Source organism: Rhinolophus ferrumequinum, assembly GCF_004115265.2.
Source record: "Rhinolophus ferrumequinum isolate MPI-CBG mRhiFer1 chromosome 15 unlocalized genomic scaffold, mRhiFer1_v1.p scaffold_54_arrow_ctg1_1, whole genome shotgun sequence".
Taxonomy (NCBI): Eukaryota; Metazoa; Chordata; class Mammalia; order Chiroptera; family Rhinolophidae; genus Rhinolophus; species Rhinolophus ferrumequinum.
Genome location: NW_022680357.1, coordinates 15384919 through 15402615, shown reverse-complemented (window position 1 = coordinate 15402615; position 17697 = coordinate 15384919). Strand labels below are relative to the sequence as shown.

At 47.9% G+C, this 17697-nt stretch overlaps 1 protein-coding gene across 1 annotated transcript in view; it reads right to left on the bottom strand.

Moving 5' to 3' along the window:
* Nucleotides 1–1823: 1823 nt before the first annotated feature.
* The window catches only part of TMC5 (transmembrane channel like 5), a 55659-nt gene continuing 39785 nt past the window's right edge, over nucleotides 1824–17697 (bottom strand). Inside the window, exons 13-22 of the mRNA XM_033101884.1 lie at nucleotides 16139–16290; nucleotides 15640–15718; nucleotides 14771–14868; nucleotides 12517–12612; nucleotides 9740–9815; nucleotides 9431–9564; nucleotides 7486–7659; nucleotides 6305–6383; nucleotides 3796–3900; nucleotides 1824–3255 (exon numbers count right to left, since the gene is read on the bottom strand). Coding sequence (XP_032957775.1) covers nucleotides 3205–3255; nucleotides 3796–3900; nucleotides 6305–6383; nucleotides 7486–7659; nucleotides 9431–9564; nucleotides 9740–9815; nucleotides 12517–12612; nucleotides 14771–14868; nucleotides 15640–15718; nucleotides 16139–16290 — 1044 coding nt within the window. The 3' untranslated portion in view covers nucleotides 1824–3204. The remainder of the gene's footprint in view (nucleotides 3256–3795; nucleotides 3901–6304; nucleotides 6384–7485; nucleotides 7660–9430; nucleotides 9565–9739; nucleotides 9816–12516; nucleotides 12613–14770; nucleotides 14869–15639; nucleotides 15719–16138; nucleotides 16291–17697) is intronic.

The following is a 17697-nucleotide window of genomic DNA, read 5'->3' as shown; positions in this document are numbered from 1 at the left end:
TGGTATAGGCAATCAAGAATTTCACCATGCCATAAATGCTCTATTTGTATTGGATGCAAATTTCTAAATAAAATGACACTATTTCCTAAAGTGGGTCTAGTGTTTCAACAGGACAGTAAACCACAGCTTTGTGGAGAGCAAGGAAGGGTGTGAGTGGTGAAGTGTCCAAACATCCACTCCAACCCTTAGCTGTAGTGATGGTTGTTACTGCAGGGGTAAGGGGATTTGGTTTCTTTGATTAAAAATACTGAAGATTAACGACTTTCTGTGTTTATTACCAAACTTTACATGATGCTCCAAATCGCACGACCTACAGAGCATTACGTGTTAAAAGGCTGGATACCAGCTACCGTGTTTCCTGAAAATAAGATCTAGCCAGACCATCAGCTCTAATGCGTCTTTTGGAGCAAAAATTAATATAAGACCCGGTCTTATTTTACTGTAATATAAGACCGGGTCTTATCTAACATAATATAAGACCGGGTCTTATATTAGTTTTTGCTCCAAAAGACGCATTAGAGCTGATGGTCCGATTAGGTCTTATTTTCGGGGAAACACGGTAGCAGCCAGGCCTGGTGGTTTTCAAAGGCTGTCCCTGAGACACGTGTTTCATCACCAGCATAACGGAGAACTTGTCAGAAATGCAAATTCTCAGAGCCCATCACAAACTTACTGAGTCCTAAATAGCACCTGTCTTAACAAGGCCTCCAGGCAGTTCTGATAAATACACAGATTGAGAACCACTGCGCCAAAGAAAACCCAATGGCTCCGGTTCTGCCACCCGTTAGCTGTTCGGCCTTACACAAACCACTTGACCCGTGTGTGAATGAGTAACTGAGACGTGAGCAATTCTGCCCTCTGTCTGGGGTGTGTCATCTGGATAAATCTGGTGTCAAGTTTTCGTCATCTATCAAATGGAGATCGTGATGTTTGCACTAATGATCTTCTAGCGATACCGTTACGAGGTTCAAATGAGAAAAGTGGAAGTGTGTTTCAAAAGACACGTGAACAGAGTGATAATAGCAGATAACTGCTATAAAGATGAAAAGAAGGGAAAAAGTGGAGGGGCTCGAAATCCGTCCTACTCAGGACATGGTCCCCAGACCCACAGCACTAGATGGAATGCAGACTCTCAGGCCCCCTCCCTGACCTCACAAGTTAGAGCCCCAGGTGATTAAAGTGGGAAGAGCACTGTGCGGAGATAACACTACAGAGGTGTGAGGCACCACCCATATGAGACAGGTGCGCTCCTGAGGAAAGCGGAAAACCCTCTGGTCCACACCTGAGCTCCTCTCCGTGGTCTGTCTCCCTGGGGATCAGACAAGAAAAGGCTATGAAACAGTCACATGCCTGAATCTTTTGGCAAGTCTGCAGAAGAATGCCACACAAACACACACACACACACACACGCACACGTATACATGTATATACCGGGGGTGCCAAAAAAATGTATACCAGTGGACACTGGTCAACGTTGCTTAAGCAGTAGTTTGCCATCATCAGACGTGTCTGGATGCTGATGGGAACCACTTCGAGCGCCTCTTGTCATTGCAGAAGTTAAACACGACTTGTATTCATCATTTATTATCAGTATATATTACTACAATTTTAATAGTTCTTTTCTTTCTTAAAATGTGCACACTTTTTTTGGCACCCTCTGTATATACACCTATGTATATATATACATACACATATGTATTCATTCCACACACAAATACATACATATATATATATATATATATATATATATAAATATTCCACACATCACCACTGGTCTTATGTTTGATTCATAAGACTGTGATAGTCACATAGAAAATGTCATGGGGCCGAGTTCCAGTCCTACCCCAAAGACTCATGTACTCGATGTGCAACAAAGTTCATAGACGAGACCTCCAATGTATTTCACCTTTGGGGAACGTGCGACGTTTTTAGTTCAAAGTCATGAACAGATTGCAGGTTTCACAAATCAGAGGCTCCGGGGCCCTGATGGAAGATCACATTTTTATTCAGGCTGGACCGCTCGTCTTAGCACCAGTTTCTGAACCTTTGCCGGGTGTGCGAGCATGTGGCAGGAGAGATTTCTAAGGGCTGATAACTCATGCACATCTCTCTTAAAGATAAAATACATCATTCCCACATTCTCTCTTACCAGGTTTTTGCGAATTAGTTGAAATATTACAACAGTCTTCATTAGAAAATCCCCAATACGATCTGTTGAAAAATCAGCAGTTCAAGTGTAAAACACCTGCAGGGAATGGCCAATTTTTACTTCAGTATTTACACTGTGATCAGTTTCGACTCCGGGCAAATGGTTTGAATTCCGGGAAGCTCCAAAAGACTCAGGTATCCTGGAAGAAGTGCTTCCCTTTCTATCTTCTTTCCTCCTTTGATATGTGTCTGGCTACCACACTCATTGTCAGGCTGATGCATTCTCTTCTTGAACGGATCGCCTGAATCGCAGGTCTGGGGCTGACACGGGAAAGAGAAGTTAGCACAGACCCACACCGCCCCACGTCTCCCAGGGAAAGACCAAATTGGCCTTCGGTATCGCTCCGCTTCTCGTGCCCTCCCTGGCTCTTCAAGAATCTTCAGTGCTGCCTCTTGAACTCCTTTCATTGGATGCTCTCAGGAAATGCTATCCCAATACAGACGAATGGGTTTGTTTGTTTCCTCCCCAGCGTGCCTTGCCCTTCTGGCGTCAGCCACAGATTTCCTTTCGGAAGCCACTCTTCCCCAGTCTTTGTCCCTGCGGTCTGTATGGTCGTTCCACCCGTCTTGTACAGCCTGGGACTCAGATCTGACCAATGACATCATCACGTTTGCTTGGCCCCAGCAACTGGGTCACGAGGAGCCCCTCACCTACTCAGATCAGTGAAACACCATGAGAATTCTGGGTCTCTCAAGCTTGCCCACTAGGCTTGAATCTGAGAAGACGGAAGAAGCCGATAAAGCGGTCTTGCACCGAATTATTAGGACGCGCCTTTTTGAGAAAGGAGCTAACACGGACAATAATTGAACAGGAAGAAACCAGGTGCTGGTGACATATTGTGAACCCCAGCTTCTAAAGCAAGAATTATTCTCGGGTTTGTGCTCAAGCCTGCTTGGGTCAGTTCTTGCAATTGAATGAGTAACTGAGACGTGAGCAATTCTGCCCTCTGTCTGGGGTGTGTCAGCTGGATAAATCTGGTCTTCGGGCCAGTTTGGTCACTCACCATGAGTGGCGTCATGTCCCCTGGCGTGCAAAGGGCTCGGCTGCTGCAAAAGAAGAAAACAGGCGGCCTCATCACGGGAAAATAATGTGGACCCTGGGTCCTGCCGCATAGTTGGTAAGATTTGTGAGCCCCCCGTGACTTTAAAACTAAGAGGTGACAGATGGAGAACAAGGATCAGCCATAGAAACATTAAACGCATTTTGTTTTGTTTTTTAGGGGCAGCGATTCCACTCATTTTTCATTCATTCACTAAACACCAAAGCATTCATACAGTGGGGCGAGATTTCAGGGCACTTTTTATGTCCGTGGGATAGACTTCTGCACGATTGGGTTATTGAGAGGACACATGCCAACTCCATGAAAACAGCGTCTGTTTTGTTTTTTTTTTACCACAATAACCCCAGCACCGAGAGCAAGGCCAGGCATGGAAAGTGTTAAATGAGTACTAATTCCTAAATGCAAAATGCAGAAATGTTTCAATACAGAAAGTCAAGTGCTCCTGTGTGACTTTGTTTCCCCAATGCCCTGTTCACAGGGAGGCAAGTGTGTGTCACCAGAACCCCCACGCGGCCTCTGTCCTCACCTCTTCATCTCGCCTTTCTAGTGTCAACGAGCTGGGGTTTGCTCTCTTCTCTGCCTCCTGCAGCTTCGTCAACTTTTCTATCAGGAACATTTTATCTTTGCCCTCCTGCCGAAAAGAAAAATGAAAACAAAGACAGGGAAGATCAGTGATGGTGTGAGGTTGAGATGCAAATGACGGAAAGAAGGGTGATTTTTTTTGGGGGGGCAGGTAGGGTCCCAGACATTGAGGAGACCACCGCCGTGTTTTCTCCTGATGAAAGACACATTTTCACAGCCAAGCCAAACTATCCCCCAAGGCCTTTCTGAATTAGAATATTCTCCTCGAAAGCAATTTCCCTCTCAGGCTTGAGTATTATCAGCCTTCTCTAGCCTGGCTGCTAGAAGCAACATACACGCCACAGTCTGAAGGTCCAGGAAAAATGGTGTATGGTACCCCACTTCGTGCCATACGCTGGGCCCCAGAACCCTGTCTGGGCACCCAGCATTGCCTGGGTCTACCCTGTCCTTCCACTGAGAATGGCAAAGCTTATAGCTCTGCATCTAAGGACATCAAATATATTTCATTTATCGAAGTTATCTGTGTTAATAGAGTAGACCGGATAAATAACCCTGAATTGGGAAGGGGGAGAAAGAAACGGGGTATACCTTCCCCAGGAAGGTGACTTTCCTGTGAATCTGTTGCAGATAAGACAGTGGTATGTCCCCCGCCCCCCGTGTTGAGATGGGCTGGCAAGCACCCCTGATGGTCTGTCCAGTCAAGGTCAACCCCATTTCTCATGCCCTGGTTTCTCCTTAAACTTGCACCCAGTAATGTTAACATCCGCCAGTGGGTCTTGCTTGCGACAATAATTACTATGGTATTTGCTTCGTGACGATTTTCTATTTCCCTCATTCCTTCTACATTTATTCATTGGAGTTCTTCTGTAAGGAAGACCTGAACTTGGGAATTGTCATTTTTCCCAAGTCGTCCAGATGTCTTGGGTGTGGCCGACTTGTTTGGAAATCTCTGGTCTGTAGCAGCTGTTTTCACACTCTAGGGTGAATTAGAACGGCCTGGCAAGCTTGCAAAAATGCAAACTCACAGGCTGGATTCCCCAACAGACTTTGACTCAGGGAGTCCACATTGTATTGTTAAGAAAACAAAAAACAAGCAAACTGCATTGTAGTTCAGAGCACACGTTTTGGAGTTGCCTGGTTCAAATCCCACCTGTGAGGTGGGGCAAGTCACTTCACTCTGTTAAACCTCGATTTCCTTCATTTTAAAATGGGGGTTTAAAGAAATGGTAGGTGTCCCAGAGAGAGCAAATAAAATAAGAGTGCTTGTTTCTGTCTTACAGTACCAGGCAGTATGTAAGGGCTCCACCAATGTTACCCGTTGCTGTTATTGGAGGGAAAAGGGAAGGGAAACAGGAATTAGCACTTGTAACAAGCAGCTGGGAGTTCTGATGCAGTGAGCATACTTGAGAAGGGTTGTTGCCCAGCCCAGGCCCAGCCTTTGTCTGGGATTTTCTGGAGGCAGCAACCTTCCTGGTCTTTGTGGTCCAGCCTCTGGACAAGACTTCCAAGCAGGCAGGCCTGCAGTGATGCTTCTGGTGCCATCCAAATGCCTGCCCAGTTTACCTGGCAGTGCCCCGACCACTGGAGGCTCTACCAGCAAATCGTTCCCATGTTGAGATCTTCGTAAGCCTCGCCCACACCATTCAGAGTGCTGCATCAGAAAAACACTGGGCATACTCCTGGGTGCAGGCGGAGGAAAGAGCATAACCACGGCCTTTCTTTACACTCCAACAAGAACCGACTCAAGTGACCCGAAACCCCAAAGCTTCAAGCAGACAGAACCCTGGCGAGTCCTGCTTCGTTCCCCCGCCCTTAGACACACGAGTGCGCATGCCATGGTGATGCGGGTCGGAAGAAGAACAGGGAACCGGCCCAGCAGTGAGCATCCCTGTGCCCAGACGGTGGTCTCTAAAGACCATTTTACCAGGACCCTTGACTAAATTGAAGGAATGGCTGATTCCCGTTCTGGGACAGAAAAGGAGCAAGATGAGTCTGGAAATCTTACCCTTCCAGAGAGCAAGGAAGCTGTGAAAGACCTCTGGAGTCATGTCAAAAGAACCCGTGAGCTAATTCAAGACAACGGGGCAGTGGGGGGAATCTGACCAGTGGTTGGATATGAAATGATAGTAAGGAATTATTAAGTTTTCTTTTAGGTGTGATGATTGGTATTGTGGTTACTTTTTTTTTTTTTTAAGTCTGTATCTCTTATGTATATGGAAGTTTTTACAGATAAAGTAGTATAAATCTATGCATAGGATTTTCTTTAAAATAATCCAGAGATCTGCAGCGAAGGGATAGTAGAGATGAAATAAGAGTATACAAACTCTGATGGTTATTGGGGCTGGGTGGTGGGCGAGTAGGGGTTCATTGTTCAATTCTGTTTTGGAATGTCTGGAAGTTTCATTATAAAATGTTAAGAAAGGGGGAAAGATAACGGGCCCAACGGAACTCACGTTAACGATGTGTTCATGAAGCAGTCTGATCATAACCTTCCTTCCTTGTATGATCTGCCAGTAAAGATAGGTGATGATTCTGGAAGACAAGCAAAGAAAGCGTGGCAGACACTTTCGCCAGTGTTTTACAGGCTCTGAATTCCAACGGGCTGTGAAGGAACTGGGATATTGGCTTGCAAATGGATTTGGTCCAACTGTGTTCCTGAAAAGTTGTGTCTGGTTGAGTTATAGGTTAAATAACATTGTATCAATGGTTCTCCCCATTCTACACACGGAATCACCTGAGAGACAGAACAAAGACTCAGGCCACGGTCTCCTCCGATTAATTCACTGAGTTCCTCTGCACATGGAGCCACACATCAGTATTTCAAAAATGAACATGAATCTAATACGCAACCAGAACTGGTGAATCTGGACGGTGCTGTTCAAACTTCAATGGCATACAAATGCCCTGGGAGTTAGTTAAGATGCAGCTTCTGATTCTGCAGGTCTGGGGTAGGGCCTGAGAGTCTGCATTTCTAACAAGAGCCCAACAAGTGAATTAGAAGTTTGAAGAACAAGGCACTAAGGGAACTCCCCATTGTAAAGAGGCCAATGGCAACCCAGCATTGGGGAGCGAAGGCCTGCCTGAGGAGCTGCACGTTCAAATGCCATGAGGCCTGGGGTTCTACAGAGGGACAGCCACTAGTCAGCGAACCCACTGTTCATGCAGGAAAGGGGCCCGGGCTTGGCAGATCCACTTTTTCACAAGAATTCAGAAATTGATCTTTTTCTATTTAAAAATGAAAATACACTACTCTACATATCAGTAATGCCCAGCCCGTTTTACTATATCCGTCTCAGAAAGAATCACACGTCTCATTTCCCTAAGCATTCTCATGTCCGTTTCTCTTCATTTCATTTTCATGTTCTCTCTTAAGATGGGCAGAGCAGGAACTGCTTTCTTCTTCATAAAACAGACACACACACACACACACACACACACACACACACACACACGGATAAGAAGACAGTAACTAACTTTTAAAACTTCCAGGGCAGAGTCAGGGTCATCCAGCACAGGGAGCTATGCTCTAGCCCTTGGCTCTCCCACCCAACGCGCACATGCCTGACCACGCGCCATGTTAATGACGTGTTTCCCCCACCCCACCCCCGCGAGCGTCCCGAGGCACCCCACTTACAGGACAATGAGGGTGAGGATGAAAAAGCAGTGCACGCTCCCAATGAGGTTCTGGTAGATCCAGACCACCCACAGGTAGCTGGGCCTGTGACTCAGGATGTCGATCCAGGTGTAGATGGACTGAATGAAGACAGGCAGACCCCGAAACGGGCCGCAGTCAGCCGACGGCGTCAACCTGGCAAAACAAGGGAGAGGACAGCGTTTCTAGTGGGCGATGTTGGTTCTAGAATCAGGGCGTCCCTTCAGGACTCTGGACCTGGAACCAGCAATTCTGGCCTGTGCCACCCGCACCACCCTTCCAGAGGAAAGGCTCTTGCTCACGGCCTCTGCTGGTTTGTTTTCCACTCGTGACACATATCCTGGACGGCGGTGTCACCTGATCCAATGGTAGCCAACCCAAAGGCCAGGCAGTGGCCTCTTAGCTCAAAGAAATGAACTGAGGTGATCAGATTGTCTTTTTTGGAAACTTGAACTAAGGAATAGGAAGAGGGGACCCTGTAATCTATGGGAGCTGAAGCTATGTCAAGGATGGACGTGCACCGTCAGTTGTTACGAACAAGCAGAAACTAGAGGGCAACAGGGGCTAGTCAGGACGAGACAGAAAAGAGAGTAGCAGGACATCGTGAAACAACAGAATGGCCTGTCCTGAAGCCACTTGAACTGCTGAGGGTCCCAGTTCCACATGTATCCTAAAAGTCAGCTTCCTTAGTTGTTTCTTTGTTCCCTCATCCATTTATTCATTCTACAAGGATTTACTGCCCTCGGACCAGGTACTATGCAAGCTAGTAAGCCCTGAACATTCCATAGTAAACAAGACAGGCGTGATACCTGCCGTCTGCAGTTTCTGTTCTTCTGGGACAGATGGCAACCAGCAAGTAAACAATCAAACAGATTCACACTAAGGCATTTCTGACTTTGAACTATGGAATGAGAAGAAGAAAGTGCCCTGCGAGAGTAGAGGTGGAACTGATAACAGACGAGGAGGGTCGTAAAGGTCAGAGCTCGGAGATGGCTTCTGAGCTGAGAACCAGAGGGTGCAAAGAAGGCTGTCGAGCAAAGAGAATGAAAGAGCACTTCAAACAGAGGAGCCACCCTGCGTAGGGAGGGTTTCTCATGGTCCCAGAAACGGAGCTGGAGCTCTGGGCCTGGGGTAGGATGGAGGCGGGTTCGGGGGGAGGTAGAGCTAGGAGGGAGATTGAGTAGATAGGACCTTTTAGTTCATTTAGATGAAGTTCTGTTCTCCAGGTGGAGAAACGGGCCTCTCCCCTTTCTCGGGGAAGTGAGGAGGCTATGCCAGTCATGGCTGTGGGCACCTAACAAGGATACAGTCCCTCTCTTGCTTGTAGCGTCTGTTGGTTACCAAGAGAACTTGGCTTAAACGTTGTGTTAAGCATGTCTATTTACTCTGATGGTTTGCCATCTGGGACCTTATGGACCCTGGAGAGACGGCCCTTCCTTCCCAGGGCTAGCCTACAAAGCAAGTCCTTCACAGACACACGACCCCTCCAGAGCCCACCTCCCTCCCCCACCTCCTCTGTCAGCTCTCACACTATTGGGCCACTATTCTCCTGCCCTACTCACCCCCGGGCCAGGTATCAGGCAACCCCAGAGAGCACCAAGGCCCCAGAGCCGGCGCTGAAATGATTCAAACTGGCCAATCTTGAGCCTGCTTACCCTGCCTTGCCCATCCCCTCCCATGGAAACCACAATAAAGGCTCTTGCCTGCATGTTCTCCTCACTCCCTCTGCCTCTGGACCCACCCTGGTACCCTACCGTGTACCTTCCACCCAGGGCGTGGTTTGGTGTGCCCCCTTTATTTGGGATCTGGGAGGGTAACAAATGATCTTTTCAATGGCCATCGTCTCCTGAATAATAACGAACCTACTCTGGGAAACACGCCCCCACCCCCACGTCTAAGACCTCCCCCGGAGGCCGCTATCTCCTACCTCCAGATGGTGATGGCCAGGGTACAGAGGACGCCGGTGAAGGACGGGAAAAAGAGCACAAAGATGAAGCAAGTCATCATCTGTGAGGCCCGCCAGGCTTTGCTCGGAGGCTGGAAGTTCATCTTCAGGCTGACCTGAAGAGAGACAAGCGGCCACCTCCCATCGGTGATCTGCGGCCAGAGGGGCAGACCAGAGGGACCCCAGGCAGGACCAGGCTCCTGATACCCTCCCCCCTCCCCCAATTCCAACCACCGCTTGGTCACATGTCACTGAGCAAAGCTGACTGGCTCCAACTTTGCACTGACTCACATTTTTGACGTAAAACATGATGAAAAGAGTAATCATTTGGATAAAAGGCAGCAGAGGGCAGAAGAAGGTTCCAATCCTATGAAGGAGAGAGGGTAAGTGTCAGAAATCAGGGGAGACACGGGAGTGGGGGCAGACATGGGGTGTGGGGGGAAAGGGAAGAGGGTGTTACGGGCTATGTCAGGTCCCCCCCAAATCCGTATGCTGAAGTCCTAACCCCAGGGCCTCAGAATGTGACTTTATTTGGAGATGGAGCCTTTACAGAGGTGATGAAGGTAAAAGGCGGTCCTAATCCAATCCTCATCAAAGAGGCAGTTAGGACACAGACACACAGAGGGAGGAGCACGCAAGGACACAGGGAGAAGACGGCCACCTGTGAGCCAAGGGGAGAGACCCTAAGTCTGCCCACACCTTGGTGGTAGACGTCTGGCTTCCAGAACTGTGAGGACATGCATGTGTGTTGTGCAAACTGCCTAGTCTGTGGTTCTTCATATGGAAGCCTAATAAACAACTTAGGAGGGAGACAGCTGCCATCCCTGCAAACCAGGCGAATCCCCACCACACCCAGTATCCACGGCTGCCCTCTTCCCAGCTCCGGAAAAGAGAATTTACAGAGAACCCACCCAGGCAGCCACTAAACCACCAGATGGCCATCGGCAAGCCCCAAGCGAGGTGTCCCAAACGTGGGACATGTCCCCCTCCTCCCGCCATCGTATGCTAGAAGGTCTGAGGTCTTGCACAAACGGGCATTAAGCTGCACTGAGCTACACGTGAGAGGGCTTTCCTTCTTCAACTCCCCTCAGTGCCCCTGAGCCCACGGGAAGAGCTCGGTTTGGTGCTAGAATGTCTTGTACCCCTATCCCTTGCCAACCTCCCACTTTTTGAAGAAAGCAGCAGGCTTTACACTGGGAGTCTTGCCAGACAGCAGTGTCTAGCTAGAATTTAATGACTGCTTGAGATGGGGCTGATTTTAGTTTTCAAGTGACTCGCAATGTCTGTCAAATGACACTGGTTTCCTATTTGTAATTGGAAAAGAAAGACTCCTTGAAAATGTGTTTAAGTTAAAAAAAGGCAAATAATTTAAAAGATACTATTAGGTTAAAAAGAATACAGGGGATACGTAGCTACGCTAAAACTAGGCAGACTGGTGTACAAAAGACCGAAGTTTGGGAAACACTTTCCTCACCTCATCTCTACCGTCAGCCATAACGTCACTCCATTTCTGTCTTTCTATTACCTTCTTTAAAAGCCCACCAAAGGCAATACTCTCAGAGGTTAAATCTATAATTGCCCCAGAGAAAGGAAAAGAAATGTGATGCTTTATTAACAAAAAACTTCAAGGCCCAGAAGCAACAATGGCCATCTCAGATTGTGACTTTGCCCCCACTCATAAAACATTTCTCAGTCGGGTACTCACTGAGCCTTCGTACCTACGGTTCTCATTTCATCCTCATCTAAACCTGTGCACTGGGTACTACAATCTCTCCCTTGAACAGATTAGAAAACTGTTTAGAGAGAGTTGAGTAACTTGCCCCAAGGTGTCCATCCCACTGGCTGACATAATATGGGTGAAAGGCTTCTGTAAGCTAAGCTGTCCAGTCGCTAGGAGGTGACCTGGCAGTGTGTACATGCATCCCTCTAAACCAAAAGAAAAAGTTTTCACTGCCTCTAAAAATAAATTCACTGACATGAGTTATTTGCAAGTAGCGAAATCACCCAGGGAAACGTTCAAGAGCTGGAAAAGAGAACGTCTTACAGTTGTATGGCCCATTCGAGATGGCAACAGAGTTTTCATACAGCATCTGACTTAACCCTGAACACTATTCGAAGGCAGCTGGAATTATGTGTGTTTTACAGATGAGGAGACTGAGACCCAGAGAAGCTCGGTGATCTCAGGTAGCGTCAGAGCCAGCCAGCCCCAGAATCCAAGTCTACCCAACTCCAAGTCCTTTACTTTCAAATGATCAAATCCCCAACAGATGGAATCTGGGGATGTAATCCACCATGCAGAAGTTTGGCCTTAATTGCATCATGTTAAAATAAATAAATAAAAACGGTCACTGGCTGTTGGCTTGGGTTTCTAGGTGACCCGGTCAAAAATGTGATGCAAATAGCTGGCTATTCCCAAAACACATACGCGTTGCACACACACAGTTGCTAAAACAGGTCGCAGACCCCATCAGGTGTTGTATCGGTGAGTGGAACAGGCCAGGTAGAAATAAACGGCCCTCTCTGCCTGTCTTCATTTTCCCACTTCTGTTGAGACGTGATTACAAAGTAAAACTTTTCTACCACGAGAAGATGAACAGCATAAGGGCAGCAAGAAATGGCAAATTTGTGTTGCAGAAAAAATAGTTCAAGGTGGAGACTGGCCAGCTGAGGACGTCAGCCCAGCTCAAGGCCCAACCAACTGTTACCACAATGTGAGATGGTCTAGATCCTTCCTTTTGTTGCAGAGAAGCCAGAATTTTAAAATTTTATGTGGCATCTCTGATTTTTAAATAGTGGTGGTGAATTCAAATATTTAGAGAAAGCACTGTGGGGGATGAGCCAAACACAGCTGCAGGCTGGATCCGGCCTGGGGGCCTCCCGGTTGGGATCCCTGCTCTACGCTTATTCTTGCCTGAAGCCCTCATAAGGAAAAGGGACATAAGTGTGTGGCTGGCAGTGGTGTCACCCATGCAGCTTTGACAACAACAGATGTCGGGGGCTTGCCACCAAAACTCCACGTCCACAGTCAGGTGGGATCCACTGGGTGCACTGCAGAGTCTCGAACTTACCACACCAGAGTCTGGGCGTAGATCAGTTCTAGGACATTCCTGGCAATGTCGAACTCTGGTAAGCCAAGGCTTGTGATGAACTTCATCCCAATGATTCTGTAAAAACATACAGAGTTTAGTACCCAAACCATCAACTTCCTCCTTTAAAAGAGTTCCCACAACCTCCCAGTGGGGCGTAAACTTCCAAGGCCCCTTACCAATTTCTGAAAAGTTCCGTATAAGCGTATTTTGCAAGAAAGAATTGAAGGAATTGAGGGAAAACGGAAGTAACACAACACGTTCAAATGAAGGGCTATGGTTAACCATGGTTTAAAAAAGTTCTAGAGAACACTTGTTACCTTATCATTTAAATTATCCCATGTACAACTCTTGGTTTCTTTTTTTTTTTCCCAAGTCAAGTTGTTGTTTTATTGGGGAAGGGGAACAGGAACAGTGTGTACTTCCAGGACTTTTTTGTTGTCCTTTCAATCTTAGTTGTGGAGGGCGCAGCTCAGCTCCAGGTCCAGTTGCCGTTGCTAGCTGCAGAGGGCACTGCCCACCATCCCTTGCGGGACTCGAGGAATTGAACCAGCAACCTTGTGGTTGAGAGCCTGTGCTCCAACCAACTGAGCCATCCGGGAACAGCTCAGCTCAAGGTGCTGTGTTCAATCTTAGCTGCAGGGGGCAGAGCCCACCATCCCTTGCGAGACTCGAGGAATTGAACTGGCAACCTTGTGGTTGAGAGCCCACTGGCCCATGTGGGAATCGAACCGGCAGCCTTTGGCATTAGGAGCATGGAGCTCTAACCGCCTGAGCCACTAGGCAGGCCCAACTCTTGGTTTCTTAAACCTCTTTTTCATGAGCAAATAAATTCAGACCCTCTAAAAAAAAGGAAATTGTTTTCAATTTTTGATTACTGCTATTGAATCAGTGTTTCCGTATTTATAAATCCACAAGGAGGAAACCAAGGTCTACATTTACTCTTGAAACTTGAGACCGCTTTTATTTCTTCCTACAGAGGAGTTGCCAATACAAATTGCTGTCAAAAAAATAAAAAAGAAAAACTTCTCATCTTTATGTCCAGATCACAGACAGAGGCTGGACTAAAACTGAGTTTGGGGAGACTGAGTGAGGAATTGGGGCATTCACCCTACCCACTGGGGAAAGAATCAGCATTGTGTCATGCCATCTCATGACGAGGGCATCTTGTAGGAATGTGCAAATGTCTGTAAGGCGTGAGATGGTCACCGTATCAGTGAAAAATGAATACATAAATGAAAGAGGACTCCACACAGGCCCATGAGGACACTGCCTCAATTCTGCACAGCTGGGTGCTAAAAGGAAAGTTAGGACATTAACTGTACAATTGTACAAAAATGAGTACAATTAAATGAATCACGAGATAAATCTATATATTCTGGCATGGAAAGGTACCAAGGTATAATGATGAGATGAGTAAGAGCAAACTCCACGTGATTTTGCAGTGTGACCCCATTTTTGTCTTTGAAAATTATATAGTGCACACACACACACACACACACACACACATACACACAGCAGTCTGTGCAATGTGGAGGAATATATACTAGAATATTAAATGTATCTATGGTGGGTAAGAGCGCAAATGGCTCTCAGTTTTTGTGTCTTATCCTAGAACCTTTTCCCCCCTTTCTTCCGCCTCCCCCGCCCCCCACTCCGGTTCAAGCGGTTGTTTCTCAGTCTAGTTGTGTAGGACACAGCTCCCTGGCCCATGTGGTATTATGAGCCTTGTGTTCCCCCCCGGCTGAGGCAGTTGGTCACCAGTCGTCGGTCAGCAGCACACAGCAGCCCGCGGCAGCTCACAGCAGCTCACACCAACCTCTGGCTGCTCACAGCAGCCCAGCTCCAGGGAGAGCCGTTGTTCACAATCTTAGCTGTAGAGGGCGCAGCTCACTGGCCCATGTGGGAATCGAACCAGAGACCTAAGTTAGGAGCACGGAGCTCCAACCACCTGAGCCACCGGGCTGGCCCTAGAACATTTTTGTAAGAGAAAGTTGGAAAGGGCCAACTGAACCAAATGAACTTTGACAACAGGATCTGAAGTTTTCAGTCCTAAAATTTCAAGGTGAAGTTTCAGTTCATTTAGGAAAAAAACCCCAATATCCCGAAGGACTGTAGGCAGATTTAGAACAAAGCACACTTAAAGAAGTGAGAGACCCATACTACATGCTCAGTCAAGACACTGGCTCAGATGACAACTCCAGGTACTAATTACTTAAGACAGACAGATATTTACCTCCTCAGGAACTCCCCCAGGAGGGAGTCAGCTAAAGAGAACACGAAATCCATCAGAAGGAGCCGGTAGATTTCCTGGCCAATGAGGGTTTCCCAACACTGGAAGGCAAACGAGAGCCAGGCTGTGGGAAGGCACCGCTGCCGCCACTCAGGGTCCATCTGTTCCTGGCACCCTGTACTCATGACGACATGGCTGGTGGTTCAGCCTGACCAAGTCCCCAGGTCCCCAGGAAACAGACCCACTCTTAGCAGAAATGCATCATTAGGCCAAACTTGTTTTCAGGGGGTTTATTCCTTTACTGTGTTCCCTCTTCCCCCATTAAAGCCTGCCCTCCATATGCACCCAAACTTTCCCTTCTCTCTCTCTTAACATTTTTCAGCTCTGTCTTATGCCCTCTGGATCCCATTTCTCAGCCAGGACTAATCAGTTTCTTTGGGAGAGCTGGAGGCATCGATGGCTAACAATGCCTCCACTTTTTGGTTATTAACCGTATGAAAAATCAATAACTGCTTGGCCAAGAAAGTGGCCTAGAGGTTTAGCAGGCTAGTACATACTGGAAGCTTGAATTGGTCAGTTTATGAAACTGGTGGTCAGAAAATTAGGGCTATGAGCTGATAAACTGGGAGCTTTTAGATTTGACTGAATGAGGGAAGAAAAGTTTTGGGAGCACAGCCCGAGGATGGATGGATGGATGGATGGATGGATGGATGGATGGATGGATGGATGGGGTGGATGGATGGATGGAACAGCATGATATCTGCTTTCATATCATGAGCAGAAACTCTCAAGAAACTTGAGAAACTCACTTCCTCCCTGGTGGTCAAAGTGTAAGAACCCAAATTTCAGGCAGAACAGCATGGCTATCTCACCTTTTCACCAGTTAGGGCCACGATGTTGAGCCAATAGTAACAAAGAATTCCAATGATTGACATTTTCAGAAAGATGTTTCTAAAAAACAGGAGAGGAAACAACTACCGTTACCTTCTGTGGCTGTCATCAGTGCTGTTTGCCAGTATTTCCTCCTGAGCACATAGTAACATGGAAATTCCTGCCCCCTATGGATGAGTGGGGCCATCTAGCTACTTCTGGCAAATGAACTGTGAGCAGAAGTGATACATGTCACGCCGCGTCACTTCTAGGCCGGAGCATTTAAGTGCCAGTGAGACCCGCCAGAACTCAGTCTTCCCTCTGGAATGGCCACCAGCGATATTCAAGATGGTCACTGCTCTGTCAGCCTGGATCCATGCATGACTAACATGAGCAACCCCCCTTGCCAACAACGTACGATGGACATGTAGCATGAGCGGAGCCACTTCTAACTCCGTGCCCATTTCCGCCAGTGAATATGGGAGGACCAGACACATGTACCGGATCAGAAGGACGCTGACTTCATGCTGTGGCATCTCGTACTGCTCCACCAGCCTGAACGCGGAGTAGAAGCGTGGCACGGCCAGGTTGATGCAGGAAACAACGAAAGGCAGTAACAGCACCGCCCCGGGGTCCTTGTGGCTCTCCAGGAACTGCAGGGGATGGAGGGAGAGAAGTGAGATGCCCACTGCACACCGGACCCCTCTCTCCTCGCTCACAAGACTCCTCGCGATGGGAAAGCCCCACAAGTAGCTGCTTTGAGGTTACGTGTTAAGCGAGTGGTTATGGGGCACTTACCCTGGACCAAGCATCACCCACATGACTTCATTGTCACTGCAGCCCAGCAGAGGGGTATTGACAGATGTCACTGACACGCAAACCGAAGCACAGAGAGGTGAAGATGCTTGCCCAGCGTCACCCAGCCAGAAAGTGGCAGAGTGAACCCAGGTCTATCTGAGTCAGGAATCTGAGCTCAAACAACCATTCCGTGACCTTCCTTTCCTTACCAGAGGTCTGGGTCAATGCCAGTGTGCTCCCCGACTGCTGGAGCAAAAGCTTGAGTCTACTGAAGCCATAGCACAACGGTGTCCACCCTATGGAATTTCTCCTCCCCGGTCCTACGTGGCCAGCTTCATGGTCACCAGACTTCACCGGCCCTTGGGTGCTGAATTAGGAGCAGGGGAGCCTCTGCTAGCCCAGGCCGCACTTTTGTGTAGGATCAGAAGAGGTACCCCTCCCTTCACGTGGACACAACACGCTGGTGTTTGGCTCGCGGTGGAGCCCGGACTGGCCTTCTGCCAGGAGTCCCGTGGATTTATCTGCCATTTCACAATCCCCCTTCTTTTGCTCCAGGCCTGACGCTGCCTCCATCTACTTCTGGATGGTTTTGAAAGCACCACTCGAATTTTTGGTATTATCTTTGGAGGCAGTATAACCACTTGAATTTTTGGCATTATCTTTGGAGCCAGCAGAAGAAATTCTGTCCTCCTTCCCATATTTATAAATTGCAAGGTCCGGGGACAGAAAAAAAGCTTCTCTGAGCCTCTTGTTCTCCATCTGTATAATGGGGAGGTTGTCACATAACCCACAGAGACAATGTGAGAATTAAATGAGACCCACAAGGCAAGGTCTGGCTCCTAAATGACATGGCGGGCACCATTCACATGAACTTGTACTTGGCAGAGAATGTGACCCCTGGGGTTGTGAAAAGGGTTGATCCTGGCTGGCACAGACTAGATGTCCCAACAATGGAAATGGTTCCATTTCCACCTCCTCTCCTCTTCTGTGGCCCTCCTTCACTTCAGGTGGGCCTGGAGAGAACCTTCCCGGTAAAGAAGAAACTCAGGAGTCTGCTTTGTACCTGCAGCTGCCCAGTCACAACTTCCAGCCTAGTTAGCAATGCCAGGCTCCGGAGGACCCAACTTCCCCTTTCAGGGCACACTTAATATGGTTAATGGCAAACCCTGAGGGTCGTGTGGTCCCACACACATTTTCTTGGTGGCTTCTCCTTCGCTTATTCATCCATTTGAGCTCCTACGATGTGCCAGGTATTGGGCCAG